The 15,347-nt window shown below is 44.5% G+C and overlaps 8 protein-coding genes and 1 non-coding gene across 9 annotated transcripts; 7 read left to right on the forward strand and 2 right to left on the reverse strand. All coding sequences in view use genetic code 12, as the record gives it.

Moving 5' to 3' along the window:
* Nucleotides 1-365: 365 nt before the first annotated feature.
* Nucleotides 366-438, forward strand: CXQ85_004423. The gene has a single exon. It is a non-coding gene; the product is annotated as a tRNA-Ala (tRNA).
* A 241-nt stretch (nt 439-679) lies between these two features.
* SSZ1 (Ssz1p) lies at nt 680-2,323 on the forward strand (the record flags this gene model as incomplete). The annotated part of the gene is made up of 1 exon (XM_025488043.1): nt 680-2,323. The coding sequence occupies one exon, from the start codon at nt 680-682 to the stop codon at nt 2,321-2,323; it is 1,644 nt and encodes a 547-aa protein (XP_025341851.1).
* A 308-nt stretch (nt 2,324-2,631) lies between these two features.
* Nucleotides 2,632-4,527, forward strand: GYP1 (Gyp1p; the record flags this gene model as incomplete). Its single annotated transcript, XM_025488044.1, has 1 exon — nt 2,632-4,527. The coding sequence occupies one exon, from the start codon at nt 2,632-2,634 to the stop codon at nt 4,525-4,527; it is 1,896 nt and encodes a 631-aa protein (XP_025341852.1).
* Nucleotides 4,528-4,956: 429 nt separating this feature from the next.
* Nucleotides 4,957-6,000, forward strand: CXQ85_004426 (methylenetetrahydrofolate dehydrogenase (NAD(+)); the record flags this gene model as incomplete). Its single annotated transcript, XM_025488045.1, has 1 exon — nt 4,957-6,000. One exon carries the CDS (start codon nt 4,957-4,959, stop codon nt 5,998-6,000), a length of 1,044 nt encoding a protein of 347 aa, XP_025341853.1.
* Nucleotides 6,001-6,367: 367 nt separating this feature from the next.
* On the forward strand, nt 6,368-8,404 carry BAS1 (Myb-related transcription factor BAS1; the record flags this gene model as incomplete). Its single annotated transcript, XM_025488046.1, has 1 exon — nt 6,368-8,404. The coding sequence occupies one exon, from the start codon at nt 6,368-6,370 to the stop codon at nt 8,402-8,404; it is 2,037 nt and encodes a 678-aa protein (XP_025341854.1).
* A 1,739-nt stretch (nt 8,405-10,143) lies between these two features.
* Nucleotides 10,144-12,447, forward strand: CXQ85_004428 (ubiquitin-specific protease; the record flags this gene model as incomplete). Its single annotated transcript, XM_025488047.1, has 4 exons — nt 10,144-10,281; nt 10,371-11,187; nt 11,538-12,394; nt 12,415-12,447. The coding sequence occupies 4 exons, from the start codon at nt 10,144-10,146 to the stop codon at nt 12,445-12,447; spliced, it is 1,845 nt and encodes a 614-aa protein (XP_025341855.1).
* A 41-nt stretch (nt 12,448-12,488) lies between these two features.
* On the reverse strand, nt 12,489-13,492 carry CXQ85_004429 (uncharacterized protein; the record flags this gene model as incomplete). Its single annotated transcript, XM_025488048.1, has 2 exons — nt 12,489-13,061; nt 13,415-13,492. The coding sequence occupies 2 exons, from the start codon at nt 13,490-13,492 to the stop codon at nt 12,489-12,491; spliced, it is 651 nt and encodes a 216-aa protein (XP_025341856.1).
* A 22-nt stretch (nt 13,493-13,514) lies between these two features.
* On the forward strand, nt 13,515-14,153 carry GOA1 (Goa1p; the record flags this gene model as incomplete). Its single annotated transcript, XM_025488049.1, has 1 exon — nt 13,515-14,153. The coding sequence occupies one exon, from the start codon at nt 13,515-13,517 to the stop codon at nt 14,151-14,153; it is 639 nt and encodes a 212-aa protein (XP_025341857.1).
* An 87-nt stretch (nt 14,154-14,240) lies between these two features.
* CXQ85_004431 (metalloendopeptidase) lies at nt 14,241-15,218 on the reverse strand (the record flags this gene model as incomplete). Its single annotated transcript, XM_025488050.1, has 2 exons — nt 14,241-14,244; nt 14,452-15,218. The coding sequence occupies 2 exons, from the start codon at nt 15,216-15,218 to the stop codon at nt 14,241-14,243; spliced, it is 771 nt and encodes a 256-aa protein (XP_025341858.1).
* Between the last annotated feature and the right edge of the window lie 129 nt (nt 15,219-15,347).

Genomic DNA, 15,347 nt, shown 5'->3' on the forward strand with positions numbered 1-15,347 from the left:
GAAGGTCACATAGTACTTCGCAAGCAAGGATGGGCAGTAAGTTTCATCTACAGAAAGAGGTATGACTAGAATTCAAAGACGTCGAGATTGATCATGATTCTCTGGAGTTTTCCCTTTCCTGGGTTCTTTTGTTGGATACGTCGATTAAAAGTCGCCATCGGTTTGGTGTCTCTCTCAGACTATTTTAAGCGTTTTGTTTGGCCAATTTTATAATCAGTAAATCGCCGGAGACGGCTTTAAACGTCAGTTGAAGCACATTTGAACACGAAGGTATCTAAAGCTCAAAATAACATCATTTTTATAAACTTTTGAGACTTTGATGAGTTTTGATATAGTTTACTGCGTATGCCAACTTGTCGTATTATGGGCGTGTGGCGCAGTTGGTAGCGCGTTCGCTTCGCATGTGAAAGGCCTTCGGTTCAAATCCGGACTCGTCCATTTTTTTTTTTTTTTTCCCTTTCAACCTCAATAATACATGATAATCTAATTTTTTAGTCGTAGAATTTTCTTTGGTTTTCGCACCTAATTTCCTCTGTGTCCATCTGATTCTTGTTTTCACCCGCAACTTCGCAAAAAGTTATTCCCAGTATATGAGTACTGCATGTAGAAACTTGAGAAGAGCGTTGCACTGGAAAAAAAAAAGACGAACGATCCACAGTGCTCATCATAGAAGAATAAAATGTCTAACGTGATTGGTATTACATTCGGAAATACGTCGTCCTCCATTGCCGTTGCTACTCAAGATGGTAGAGTAGACGTCATTGCCAACCCAGATGGTGATAGAGCCATCCCCTCAGTTTTGTCTTATGTCGGCATTGACGAATACCACGGGGCCCAAGCTAGAGCCCAATTGGTTAGAAACCCAGCCAACACCATCATCAATTTCAGAGACTATGTGGGCAAGAAGTTTGATGAGGTTGATTTTTGGGCCTCTAAAGCCGGTGCCACACCTATCAAGACTGAAGATGGTGGTATCGGTTACAAGATCACCAGAGAGGAGGGCGAAGAAATAGTTACCGTTGAAGAGGTTGCTACAAGACATTTTAAGCAGTTGAGGAGTGCTGCTGAGGATTATCTAGGCCAAACTGTGGAGAAGGCCGTTTTGACCGTTCCAACTGATTTCACTGAGCATCAAAAAGAAGTACTCAACAAGACGGTAGAGGATGCTGGTTTGAAGGTATTGCAACTTATTAATGAGCCATCCGCTGCATTGCTTTCCCACTTGACTTCTGCTGATGACTCTGCTCTGCTTGAAGACAAGCTTTATGTCGTTGCTGATTTTGGCGGTATCAGATCCGATGCCGCTGTCATTTCTGTAAGAGGTGGTATCTTTACCATCTTGGCCACCGCTCACCAGCATAGACTTGGTGGTGATGACTTGGATGATGCTCTTTCTGATCATTTTGCAAAGGAGTTTGAAAAGAAATTCAAGGCTAACGCTAAGGCTACTCCAAGAAGCTTGGCCAAGTTGAAGGCAGAATCCATCACCACTAAGAAAACCTTATCGAATGTTCCATCATCTTCCTTTTCTATCGAGTCTCTCGCTGATGGTTTTGACTTTTTGTCTAACATCAACAGATTGAGATTCGAGTTAGCAGCAAGAAAACCATTAAGTGAAATGACAGCGTTTGTTGAGCATGCTGTACAAAAAGCTGGTTTAGATACTTTGGACATTGATCAAGTATTGTTAGCTGGAGGTTCTTCGAATGTCGTGAAGTTGGCTAGCAACATTCAGTTTATCTTCCCTGAGTCTACTACCGTTGTCGCACCTTCTTTAGACTCTAAGATCGCCAATCCGGAAGAATTATCTACTAGGGGTGCTGCTTTGCAAGCCGCTCTTATCGAAACTTTTGATGACGAGGAAATCCACGAATCTTTGCAACCAATTGTTGTGAACACCCAGCATTTGACGAAGCCAATTGGTGTCAAGGATTCAGAGGGAAACTTTATTCCAATTTTGGTCGCTGAGACAGCGTACCCTATCAAGAAGTCTCTTGAAGTTACCAACGGTAACAGTGCTGATGTGGTTGTGGAATTGTATGAGGGTAAGAGAAATGTGAAAGAAACTGTCATTGAGCCAGCTCCTAAGAGCGAAGATGAGTCCGATGACGAGGATGAGTCCGATGACGAGCCAGAAATCAAGAGAGAGGTAGAATACCTTACAGGTGACTTACTAGCCAAGTTATCTCTCACAGACTTGAAACCAAACTCTAAGTTAGAGGTCATTATCAATATTACCCAAAATGGTGTATTGCACTTGTCCGGCAGAGAATTGAAGCAGGGCTCTGTCGCAGTGAAGGGAGAGCTCCAGGCTGCTGCCTAGGTCACTTAGGTTCGCTATTTATATAGAAGAATTCCCCCAATAAGTGGGTTAATTATACAATGATATAATCGGTCAACGAAAAGAGAGACGAGCAGAAGCAAGCTCTGCTTCTTGTTTCTCGTAGCCATAAGCGAGAGTGAGGTCCTGCATTTCGGTCCATGTATGTTATGGTTATTCTACGCATTTACTATCGTAGCGTTCGTTGTTCCGACCTCGCAAATACACCTTCCATCAGCAACAGCTAGCAAATTTGAAGTGGAGTCCATATTTCCTCTTCTATTGTTGAAGTGTCGTGATTTATTCCCATCATGCCAAAAAAGAAGCAAGAAATGTCACAGGTGTATGGCCAAAGCAATGAGTTCATCTTTGGCGAGAAAGGTGGAAGAGGCAAGAATCTTCTGTCATTTCTCAAAAACCTCTCATTAACGGGCAATTCACATCTGCTGCTGCTGCTTCTGCTGCTGCTGCATCAGGGTAGAGGTGGAAATCCAGAAAGTCTCCGAGAGGCCAATAGTAATATTTACGGGAACTTATCCTACGGCTTCTCAGGTCAGGATCACGGAGGAGGAGAAATTGGTCAAAGGCCGGCAATGGCTACTAGAAACTCCAAGTTTTCTCGGTCAGTGTCAGCAAGCAACCCTAGAACTTCTACACCCCCGTATGATGGTATCGATGATAAAGCCAGCCGGCTGTCCTCTCCTTTCAATATCACTCGTGCTATGAGCGGCTCTGGTTACTCTCCAAGGAATGCTTACAGAAGACCTACCTATACCGATTTGGATGACGATTGGGATGCTGCCATTGATGAAGTAAACCAAGGTAATGCACGTACAAATGCCCCCTCCCAAGAGAAATTGGCCAGCTTAGGATCAGAGGAGAAGCACGGTGGGGCACCTACTATAATTGATTCCCTATATCCCGAATTGACGATGAGCTCAGGAACTGGAGCCCCTCTACCCAAAGAGCTGATGGATTCCCAGGACAAGGAAATGAAGATCGAGATTCAAAAACTCAACCAATTCCATGCTAAGTTTAACAAGTTTAGGAAGATACTCATCGAAGACGAAAGTGGCGTTAGTATGCGTGATCTAAGAAAGCTCTCTTGGAACGGTATCCCGGCGGAACTTCGGGCACTCACCTGGCAAATTTTATTGGGTTACTTGCCCACTAATAAAACAAGACAGGGTTCTACTTTGAGGCGTAAAAGGCAGGAATATCTCGACGGTCTCGCCGATGCTAATTCTGAAGCGATGTTTGATGGATCAGAGACGCCTGGTAACGAATCTTCTGCACTGTTGCCTGCCTCCAACAATAGGGATAACAGTCAGAACAAAGAAAAACAGCTTCATCATCAGATCAAGATTGATGTCAAAAGAACTAATCCTTCAGTGAAGCTTTTTGGATATGAAGCTACTCAGAAATCACTCCGGAAAGTCTTATATCTATGGGCAATCCGTCATCCCGCTAGTGGGTACGTCCAGGGAATAAATGACTTGTGCACTCCATTTTATCAGATCTTCTTGGCTAATTACCTTTGGCAACTACAACAACAAAAAGCATACGAAAATGGTTACGGGGAAGATCAGAGCGCTCTTTTCATTCCAGGATTAATTGACGAAAGTGGATCAGATACTTACGAAAGGGAGATACTCGACGATCCCAAACTACCAACTTTGACATGGGAAAACTTCGATAGCAGTCGCCTTTCGTCCAGAGTATCTGCAATAATTGAGGCGGACACTTACTGGTGCCTATCAAAACTTTTAGATAACATCACGGATAACTACATTCATGAGCAGCCCGGCATCATCAGACAAGTCAACGATTTGAGAAATCTAATTTCCAAGATTGACGTTTCTTTGCTCGAGCATCTTGAACATGAAGGAATCGAATTTATTCAATTTGCATTCCGGTGGATGAATTGCTTGCTTATGAGAGAGCTTTCCATAGGTCTAATTGTTAGAATGTGGGACACATACCTCAGCGAAACACCACTTGGTTTTAACAATTTTCATGTTTATGTCTGTGCTGCATTTCTTATAAAGTTCACAGGTGAACTTAAGCAGAAGGACTTCCAAGAGATTTTACTTTTCCTTCAGAATCCGCCCACTGCCTCCTGGACGGAGAAAGATGTGGAATTGATGTTAAGTGAGGCTTTCATATGGCAGAGTCTTTACAAGAATGCATCGGCTCATCTCAGGTGAAGATGCATCAAAAGTAGGAACATCTCAAAAAGGGTCCTCACAATAATAAAAAGCATCATTAGTTCTGCGACTTCTCTCGCATGCCGCACAAAGAGCGGCCCATTCTAAGGAAGTCAAAATGTCCGGCTATCGGCAGAAATAGGTGAATTAAATAGACTCCACTGAATTCGAGCAATATGATCGATTCAAAACGGTAGAAATTTATTTACGCTTCCTCTCAATCTTACTGATTGCAATGGCCTGCCGAGCACTGATAGTGACTTCGGTTTATTAGCGATGCTCATCGATAGTGCAGGAGTCAGACGTCAATATAAGCGATAATCGAAACCACGTTTTTTTTTCTTCTTACTACCTTTAGTTGGCACTAGCTTTTTTCTCTTTTGTCTAGCTACCAGTCCAATAGCCTAATCGTTACAAGCTTATTCACTAATGGCACATCCAGCAGGAAGAACTATTTTGGCGTCCACTATCGCCAAACAATATGTCAGTGAGATAACCTCTCAGGTGAAAGCCTTGAGCTTCAAACCCAAGTTAGTCGGCTTCTTAGCGAACGATGATTCTGCTGCTGAGATGTACGCTAACTGGTCTGCTAAGACTTGTGAACTGATGGGATTCGAGTATGAATTGAGAAGAAGAGCTAAGCATGATCTTGAAAGCGCTTTGATCCAAGCCAATAACGATGACAACGTCAACGGCATCATGGTTTACTTTCCGATATTTGGCGACAAGCAAGATCAGTATCTTCAGCAGCTAATTTCGACGGAGAAAGACGTGGAGGGACTCAACTTCCTCTACTACCACAACTTATACCATAACATTAGATTTTTGGACCCTCCTACCAACGAGCAGAAATCGATCCTACCATGTACACCTTTGGCTATGGTCAAAATCTTGGAATATTTGGGAATTTATAACAAGCATTTGCACTATGGTAACAGACTTTATGGTAAAAAAGTTTTGGTGGTGAACCGGTCAGAGATCGTTGGAAGACCTTTAGCCGCTCTTTTAGCAAATGACGGTGCCACTGTGTATTCTCTCGATATTAATAACATTCAGCAATTTACCAGAGGTGATGACTTGCTGATGCAGAGGCACAAAGTGATTGACTTAGACCTGGAGAAGTACCCATTGGAGAAAGTTGCACCTCAATGTGACGTAATCATTACGGGTGTGCCCTCTGAAAACTACAAGTTCCCCACCGACTTGGTTCGTAACGGAGCCGTTGTGATCAACTTTGCGAGCGCAAAGAATTTCAATGAGGACGTGAAACAGAAAGCCGGTTTGTACGTACCCCTGATCGGGAAGGTTACTATCGCGATGCTCCTAAGAAACTTGCTTCGCTTGATTAACAACAAGAAAATACGTGTGGAGAAGGTGAAAAATAGTGAGACCGGCGCCACCGATGCTTCTACACTGACCGGTGATGCCGCTGCTCCATCGCATGGCGGGGCAATTGGTGATAAAGCGGAATAAGGTAGCACGAAGTTTCCTGAAATGAGCAGCGGGGGGACCTGTTTCGTGAAGCCCAACTAAAAAGCGGAACTAGGATCTGAGAAATTAACTATGAAGGCAACTCTCTCACGTGGTTTTTATCACGAGGCTCATCCCGATGGCCTCACGTGCGGCGGGAGAACTCCGGTGTATGTGGACCAGAAACCTTTCTCCACTGACTCCAGTCCGCAGAAGTCAACCATAAATCAGTGACAATTCCCACCAGCTACACAGGCAGCCCTGTTTTCAGATAACGTTTTAAAAATCCCAAATAACCAAAAGATCCAAGTTAGACTGTTTGTGCCAGTAAAATACCCCAGCCTCGACTCTGTTCATTGTTTTCTCGTCTATGAACAAACTGATGAAAAGATCTCACCGTCCGATTGATACCCTCGCGATCACTGAATCCCTTGGGCTCCAAACATTTAGGAAGGGTGGACGTAAGGCATGGACGAAGCAGGAAGATGCCAAGTTAATTCAGCGTTTACACGAGCTCTATCCAAAAGAGGCGTCGGAAAAAACGCTAGATTCCAAGAAGATTGAGTGGGAGTTGGTCGCGGAAGCTTTCAGCGACACCTCCCGTAAAGCAAAAGATTGTCGCAAACGGTGGGCAAGTTCGTTGAACCCTAGTCTTCGACGTGGAAAATGGACCCCAGAAGAAGACGAACAACTTCTCAAGAGTTACAAGAAGCACGGACCTCTGTGGCAGTCAATATCGGCCGAAGTTGAGGGAAGAACAGAGCATCAATGTCTGAAAAGATACTTAGAAGTTTTAGACCCAGCATTGAGCAATCGCCTCAAGGCTTGGTCTTTACAAGAAGACTTGTTACTCATAAGTCAGGTCAAGGAACATGGTACTAAATGGAGGACTATTGCAGCGGCTTTTGATGCCCGACCATCACTTACCTGTCGTAACAGATGGCGTAATCTTTTGACTTCTGTGGCCAGAGGTAGAGCTGATAAGGCTGTTATGGATGCAATGGAGCTGGTTACTGGCGGTGACATAACAGACAAGTTTACTGTGAAGAAAGAGGACCCTGATAATCATGGCAACGCTGGCGTTGAGGATGGTGAGATCGTCTCTAGTAGCAATATCAAACCGGAAGGTGCATCAACATCACCAAATTCTTCACGACTGCCTGGCCCCGAAATACAACTTCAGCCATCAGAGAAAGAAATTGAATGGAGATATGCGATTGTCAGCCGTGACGAAACAAATGACACAGCCGGACCATTCGATGAGATCTTGAAGAATGGGGGGCAAATCAAATCGAAAGAATTGGCGCAGTATCTCATCCAGTATGCGTCAGTCTACAATATGAAAGTGACTGTCCATCAACACATTCATCATCACTATGGATCACAAGAGAACTCCTCGACAATCGATGGCCGTCTAGCGAAAGAAGATTCTCCTGCGTTTGCCGTTTCACCAGCTGTCTCAGACCATTCAAAGAACAGTCGCTCTATGGATAGTCCAAAGTTCTACAATTTAGAACCTGAAGCCCAACTCAATCGTGTACAGCACTTCAACTACCTTCCCCCTCTCACAGAAGTGCCCAAATTAAACTCGTCTGCTTCATCACCTGCTTCGACCAAAGAAGGAAGCACCCACCATCACCATCATCATCACCATCACCATCATATGCATGAATCAAGAAAAGAAAGGAACCGGAGCCAGAGCCAGAGCTATCGAGGCCACGAATTCGGTACTGGAGTTACTTCTCTTCCTGATGAGGCTCGTTCCAAGGAATCCGATTTACTTAAACTCCTCGACCGCGCTGATAACAGAGGAAGTACTTCATCGAAGTCGGGCCACAAGCCGTTAGATAGAAGAGAACCAGCCTCGAATGAAGCTAAATCGAACTCACTTACGCCTTTGACTCAGGCGGTGCAAATGGTGGCTGATGCAGAGACAGATGATCCATTGATCGCTAAAAGGCCATTGGACGGCTTTAACGAACGGAGCAAGAAGATGAAGCTTGATATTCCTGAAGAGGATGGCGATGAAGGACTTGACTTTTTTGAAACTATGCGCAATCTCAGTGCACCTTATCAGCCTCAAGGACACCGTCATGAGAGAAGATTATCAAATCCACATGCAACTGAGCGGAGAGGACTGAGAAGCAGCAAAGGAAGTCCTCGGGAAAGCCAGAGGCAAAACCAGCCCGTCTCACAGCACCATCCACTTCATTATTCACAAAGCACTGTGGCCCAAGGATCTGACCCGATACCTGTTGAAGAAGAGGATGACCTTCTTGACGTCTACGGACTCTTTTACAACTCACATCCTAGAGAGCCTACAATTGAGCCTGCCGCTCATTCTCAGCCTAATACTGGCTTACTTGAGTTAACAAATCCTTTCGCATTTCCATTCAACCCTTCTTAGAACTATGAACTATACGGACGCATCTTTAGCATTAACATCATTCTTCTTCCGATTAGCAACCAATTTGTAGTCTTTTGAGCTTCTTTGTGTGCTTCCAGAAGCTATATTCATTTTTCACTGCTGAACAATATAAGCGTCCCGTGGTACATCTTTCTTCCTGGCCAATGCTTAATAAGGTACAGAACTCTTACGAGAGTGTGGCAGTCCATCAGCACTTGTTTCTGCTGTACTTTGTGTAGTTAATTTAGCCTCTGATCTATTACTCCCAGTTCCTGCCTTCTTCGACGCCTTGTTTCTCCTTTCTTGATAGTACGCTCTCCATCTCCCTTGTTCACGAGCAAATTGAAAGAGCTTAGATAGCCATAGCTCCTGGGCCTCCTTATCATCCATCCTATTATGACGAATCTCGTCGAGGAGATGTAATATATACTCAAATTCTCCGGCTTTCCATGGTATTTGGACCAATATCTTACCATTATGAGTTGTTAAAACTCTTCCATTGGGGCAAAAGGCGGCATTCCTTACATCTTTTGGGATGTAGAAGTTGAAGATGTTGAAGCAACACTCACACATTTCAGGATATGAAGACATCTGGCTCATCCTAGACTAGTATGTTTATGCTACAAACTTCTGAGACGGACAATCGTAATTTATCTCTTCAAGCAAGGCAATTATATTGAAGGCTGAAGATTGCCTCTGGACTTCCCTTTTCCAAACGGGCGGTGTCTTCCTTCCTTCTAGAGGTAACTTTGAACTTCACTCCATAAGAAAGTCCAATATTTCATTGGCTTGGTCCTCAAATTTCCCACAGGGTAATTTATTGAAGCGAGAAGATAGCTGATGCAACCCCGTCCATCATGAAGATATATACTTTAGACGTAGATTATCCTTCTCTACCATTATGTGTCAATTAGATCACAGGCATTACCGTAGATGACGTTGCACTTGCCTTCACCCGAAACAGTACCTACCCCAGATTCGCACAAAGGTAGCACATCCTGGAGTTGGAAATGATCCACTGGTAGAACGAGAGCTTTCAAGTTTCCTGGTATAGTTTGCCATATCACGCCTTTCCCTCCTATGCCTCACTTCTGTGGAATAAGAATTGCCGATGTGATTGCCAGTTTTCTCGGCTTCAGAACAGGCCGAGCCTGCTCAGCATTCAATGAGCGGCAATTAAGCACAGGGAGCTCGCGTTAGGCAAGAATAGACCAAAGCGTAAAAGGAAAGATTCCTTGTCATTCCAACAATACCTCTGCCTCCAAAGTTCTACCTCCAACCTTCCGCCTTTGATCTTTTGCTTCTTTAGACGGTGTGCTTTGGTGCACTAATTTCCCGCTGCGCACCCAAGATCATTCCCTCACCAGCCTTGATCTGCTTGTAGTGACAACTCAATACAACTTGCTTTCCACGCCTGCTTTCCTCAAGTCTTTTCCTAACACTTGATGATGCAGCAAGTGAAGAATGGGCGGAAACCACCGCCAGACCTTGTCTCAAGGCTGGCAATATCGAATAATCTACCTTTCCAGGGCGCAGTTCACTCTCCGACTAAGAGCCGGTCTTACCAGCAAAACCATGTTCTGGCCCTGGAACCTCCTCGAAATCCTCCTCCTCCACCGCCTCCGTCAACCCTGGCCCAAAATAAACTGCATCAGAAAAAAACTCTAACCAAAGAAGACTGTCAGAAGATCATCAGCTCCGAGTTTCGTTCGCTTCAGCTAGATAGCAGTCTCACAACCATGTCGGTCTTTGACCTTATCGATCACTGTTCCACCTTATTCGAGGAACTGAAGGAGCATATCTATACTTCTCTGGGTCTCAAGAGTTACATTAGAGCATATTTGATTTTCAACTACTTCATAAATTCATTTATCATGGTACATTTCGAGGGCTTTGATCGCTTCCTTAAGCTGAACCAACAGGATTTTATCATCTACTTGAACTTGTACAACTTTTTAGAAGCGAGGATATCATTGGGCGGAATGTATTTGATGTTGATTTGGATTCTTTGCAGCTGTACATGGACGAATACTTGACATCGCACAAACTCTTATCGTTTGACATCCAGGAACTTTTTGGATGGTTGAATGAGTACATTGAGTTTTTGAAGCATAAGGACGATGACTCTGAGGAGGAGGAGGATGACGACGATTTTGGCCAGGAGATCAGCGCTCCAGCAGTTTCGAAGCCCTACTATCAAACTGAGCCGACTAACCTGCTAAATTTGTCGGACATCATTAGACAGGGTGATCCTGCCGACCAACTGAGTGATGTTGATATGTCGGATTTTGCCAATCGTTTCCCGGAAGTCGCTACTGACTCTGAGCTAGTTTCAGAAACGCCTTATCCAGTGCGGTTGTCTCGTCTGTCTTTAGCTGAACCCCCTTTGCATAATAATCGTCAAAATGATGGTTTGTCACAGAACAATGTCTCACAAGCCCCATACAGCATGAATCAACGTCATGAGGTGATGTCCCAGCCCCCGCTTAATCCGCCAAAGCATATATCACCTCCATACGCCACACCATACGAAAAATTAGCTGCTGGGCCTTCCGTTGTTTCCCTCCCGCCTAACGGCCAATCTATGGCTTATGGAAACAACGGTAATGCATTCCACTTTCAGAACAGATCGCATGTACAGCTCCCAGATCGACAAGCACAGTATCAACAGCATGGCCAAACATATCAGCATCATTACATGCTGCCGCAAGTCCCTCAACCACATCAATTTAACTCACATCCAATGAACCATATTAACGGGACATATTCTGCGCCGTATCAGGGTCCGATGATGAACCCCCACAAGGCACATACCACGACAAATCTACAGGCAATGGAATCTCAGAGAGCAAGATATTACGAGCGTCAACAGAAGAATGAGTGGCTACGCTCTCTCTCGATTTGTGGTCTAAAAAACTTAGGGTCATCGTGCTACATAAATCTGACGATTCAAGTCATGTTTGGGGTAAGCCGTTTTGTCTCGTTGTTTTCTAAGAGATCAAATAATACAGCATTAGCGAAAGCAATGAGTTTGACAAAGAATCGTACCATTTTGACTGAGGCAATTGTCGGTCTCCTAAGTACTTTTCAGGCTAGTGGGGGTAGTGTTATTGCCCCACTAAATTCATGAGAGTGGCATCCCTGTTAAAGCCTGGCTTTAATATACCTTTCGAGCAGCAAGATGCACAAGAGTTTCTTCTATTTGTCATCGACAAGGTTCACGAGGAATTGGCAAGACCGCCAAGTGAAGAAGCGCTTCAAGCCGACTACGTAACGCGTTGGGGCGTCGATGTCACTCCTAGGGAAAAAGAGGAGTACTTGAAGTGGTATAGGTCTCTCATGAAAGCTGAGGGTGTTTCTCCTATGAATGATTTGTGCCAGGGTCATGTCCGCAGTCAGTTGATCTGTAACAAATGCGGCTGCACTTCGAATAGTTATTCATCGTTCTCAATGCTTTCGCTCCCGATTCCGAACCTCGGAAGAGATATGGTGGACTTGGTTGAGTGTTTGCGTTATTTCTCCCAAGATGAAGTGCTCAGTGGAGACAATGCCTGGAAGTGCCCTAGATGTAATAAGTCTGATGGTGAAGGTAACCCGATGGATGTTGTTTTCCAACAGAAGAAATCTCTTAAACCATGGAAGAATAGAAACTCACTGAAAAAATCCAAAGAGAGTGTCGACGACAAAGGACCAATCACAATCAAAAAGTTAAGCATAATCAAGTTGCCTCCGGTTTTGTTTATTCATTTGTCCAGGTTTTCCATGTTCAGTGTCACAGATAAGCTAAACGCTGTCATTTCATACCCACTACGGCTCAAATTCAACCATCAAACTGGTGATGTTCATTATAGCTTGACAGGTCTTATCAACCATTTTGGCAATCTCAAGAGTGGCCATTATACCTCTCTCGTTAACAAATCGAAGGATAGTTCTGACAGGTTGTTGAATCCCGAATGGTGCTACCTTGATGATGAGAACTTCAGGCTCCACGTTCCCCATGGGGACGTGAGGTCAGAAGCGGCCAACCGTCTTCATTCTCGTGATGTCTATGTATTATGCTATGAAAGGGTGTCGTGATTGTGCTTTATTCGTCATCCTCATCCTCATCGTCGTCCTCACCGAAGGCAGTCGTGGTGACCTTCTTCTTGGTGGAGAGTCCCTTGAGTGTCAAATTGACAGGTTTATTGGTGGGAGGTTGGGGCGCTGGTGCTACCAGGGTTTGTGTCGAGTTACTGTGTAACTCCTTTCCTTTAGTGATTTGCATCTGAATAAATGCGTTAGATCTATTCTCATCTGAAGCAAGGTCTTTTTCTCTAGTTTGCTTTGTTTGTAACATTTGGGGATCTACCAAATTGATCATGAGATCAAACTCATCTGCAGCTTCATCACGGGCCTCTACCCGTATCTTTCCGACTCGCCCCAAGTATTTAACGAAGGACGTGAGGGTGTTCCATCTTGTAGCGTTCATATGGACATGGTTCTTATCGTTGAGAATATACTCTTGGTAGAACTTGTTTGCGTTGATCTTTTTCGTACCATGGTTGATACGTAGTAAATTCAAGAAGTCTCTTTCGAAGCGTCTCAGGAAATCCTCTACCACAGATCTGCCCTTGCCTTCTTTACTGAGGTTGGATATCCTGCCGGTATGCGAAGGTGACTGTAGGTGGTTTTTGAAACCATTGGAATCTCGACACTGTTTCTCGCAGATCTGACAGTAGTATCGTAGTTTTTGAAGTCCAGCCGCTTTTAGTTGTTTGGATTGATACTTGGCACTGCCAAAATCACTTTTCCCCATTTTTCCCAAGGAAGATGAGTTATGGAGGTGATGATCATCGTTGAGATATCAAGACACAGGAAACTACATCTTTCCCCAGCCAGTAGAATGTTTGGCAGGTCAACAACAAAAGCTGTGCGTGCACTCCCCTTCAAGTCAAGTACGACGAATCTCCCGTTAATAACTTTCCGAAACTACTCAGGTCCTCCAATTAAATCCTACCATGGTTTGAAGACGCCACTCTCGTTAATATGGGCCAACTCGCCTCCACAAGCTAAGGTCTTTGGAGGAATAGTGGCGCTTGGTCTTGCCATAGCTCATCTACATCCCAATACCATGATCACATTGGGTCCACCGCTTGGCGTTGGTGCTTGGCTCTTGCGGAGACAGTACGAGAGAAGTGAGTACAATAAGCTGATAAAGGGAATTCTACCCACATCGCAGGAAGATTTCGAAAAGCAAAGTCAGAGAATAAGGGTCGCTAGATACGACGAAACGGACGTCGATACTGTTTTAGAGGGGTTTGACAACCAATTCCAATACTTCCAGAAGCAGATTCTTGAGATAGTGGAGAAAAGAATAGTTGACTATATAGCTGTTTCAGAAACGAAATCAGACACGATCTCCAAATTGCTTCGACCACTTGTGGATGAAAATAAGCAGGTGACCGTGCATTTGGGTTCAGATTTCGAGACATTTGTTACTACCAAAGCTGAGGTGCCTGCCGTCTCGGATGATACTTTTGTGGAGTTCACGAAGCTCTCGGTACCATACTTCAACTCGAAAAACACCCAAAAAAGGACGAGACTTGGAGTTGCAGAGGTAAGCTTGCTTGAGATTCCACTGAAGGAGGAACAGGTTCAGGACTTTAGGATAGCTATTACGCTTGTTCAATACAAGCAATGGGGTGCTGCAAAAGAGCACATAGACGTTCTCCCAGGACAAGAGATCCAAAAGAGTCTGTTTTGTGAATAGATAATTAGAAAGAGCGGTTACCACCAAAGAAGTTCCGCTGGAAATCATCAAACCTACCCCATTGGTAGCAGTTGGAAGCTTCTCGCATCAGCTCCAACTCTGGCATCCACTTTTGGATATCAGACACTCGTTTCGTAGTGTTTGGATGAGTGGACAAGAACTCTTGAAGCATGCCGCCCCTTGCCATAGGAGCGGCTTGCTTTTCCCAATTCTCCATCCTTCCCAGAAACTAACAGCCTCGTGAATATTGAAGCAGGAACGAGCCATTAATTCGCAACCAATTCGATCCGCCTCAGACTCCATTTCACGAGAGGAAGGCATCTGAAGCAAACCAGCAATGAGTAAATCGTTGAACCATGATATTCCTGTTGCAGCGTACAAAGCAGTGGAGAGAGCAATGTAAATCGGCTGCTTGCTGAGCTGCTCCGAAGAGTGGTGTGCCAACTGGTGGGAAAGCTCGTGTGCTAAAACAGTGGCAAGTCCGTCTTCATTCTTGCAGATGGGGAAGATAGAAGAGAAGATGAAGATCTTTCCATTGGGTAAAATAAATGCATTGGGAGGCTCCTTCCTTGGGTCCTGGACTTGGATGATACTGATGGACCAATCTAAGCTCTTCAAATGGGCTGCTTGCTTGGGATCTGGAGTGTTGTCTATAGCTGTAGCAAGCAACTTGTTCATTATTTCACGAATCTTGCGATACTGTGGGTCCGACGATGGGAGGAGCTGACCTCTGAACTGAGAAATTATCTGTGAGTAAGAGTAGTCGCCTATCTTCTTCTCCATCCAGTACGGAACCCAAAGAAATCTGTATCTATGAGTAAAAGGAGCTTCATTAAGATTGTATAGATAGAAGCCCACACATCCGCCGATAACGTAGTGGAAATTTCTGTTCCTGATGAGGTCAGCGATGGAGAATTGCGATCCAGACTTGTTATTGAAGCCTTTGTATGTGGCATAAGATCGAGGTTTGGACCAAGAGAAGCCTGTCCTTGACAAGGAACGAGTAGATGAATTGAAGGTCCCTCGCCATAAATGGTGGAAGTTGGCCTTAGTGAAGCGGAACATTGGAGGCGTATGGAGTAAGTGTGAGGAAGCTTCGCGACTACCCACGAAGCGCTTGTAGTAGGTGAGAAGCAGAGGCAAAGAACATAGAACAAAGAACAGCGTTACATTTACCTGATTTTACATTGGGAT

Source organism: Candidozyma haemuli (genome assembly GCF_002926055.2).
Source record: "Candidozyma haemuli strain B11899 chromosome Unknown G_2014730914, whole genome shotgun sequence".
NCBI classification, from domain to species: domain Eukaryota; kingdom Fungi; phylum Ascomycota; class Pichiomycetes; order Serinales; family Metschnikowiaceae; genus Candidozyma; species Candidozyma haemuli.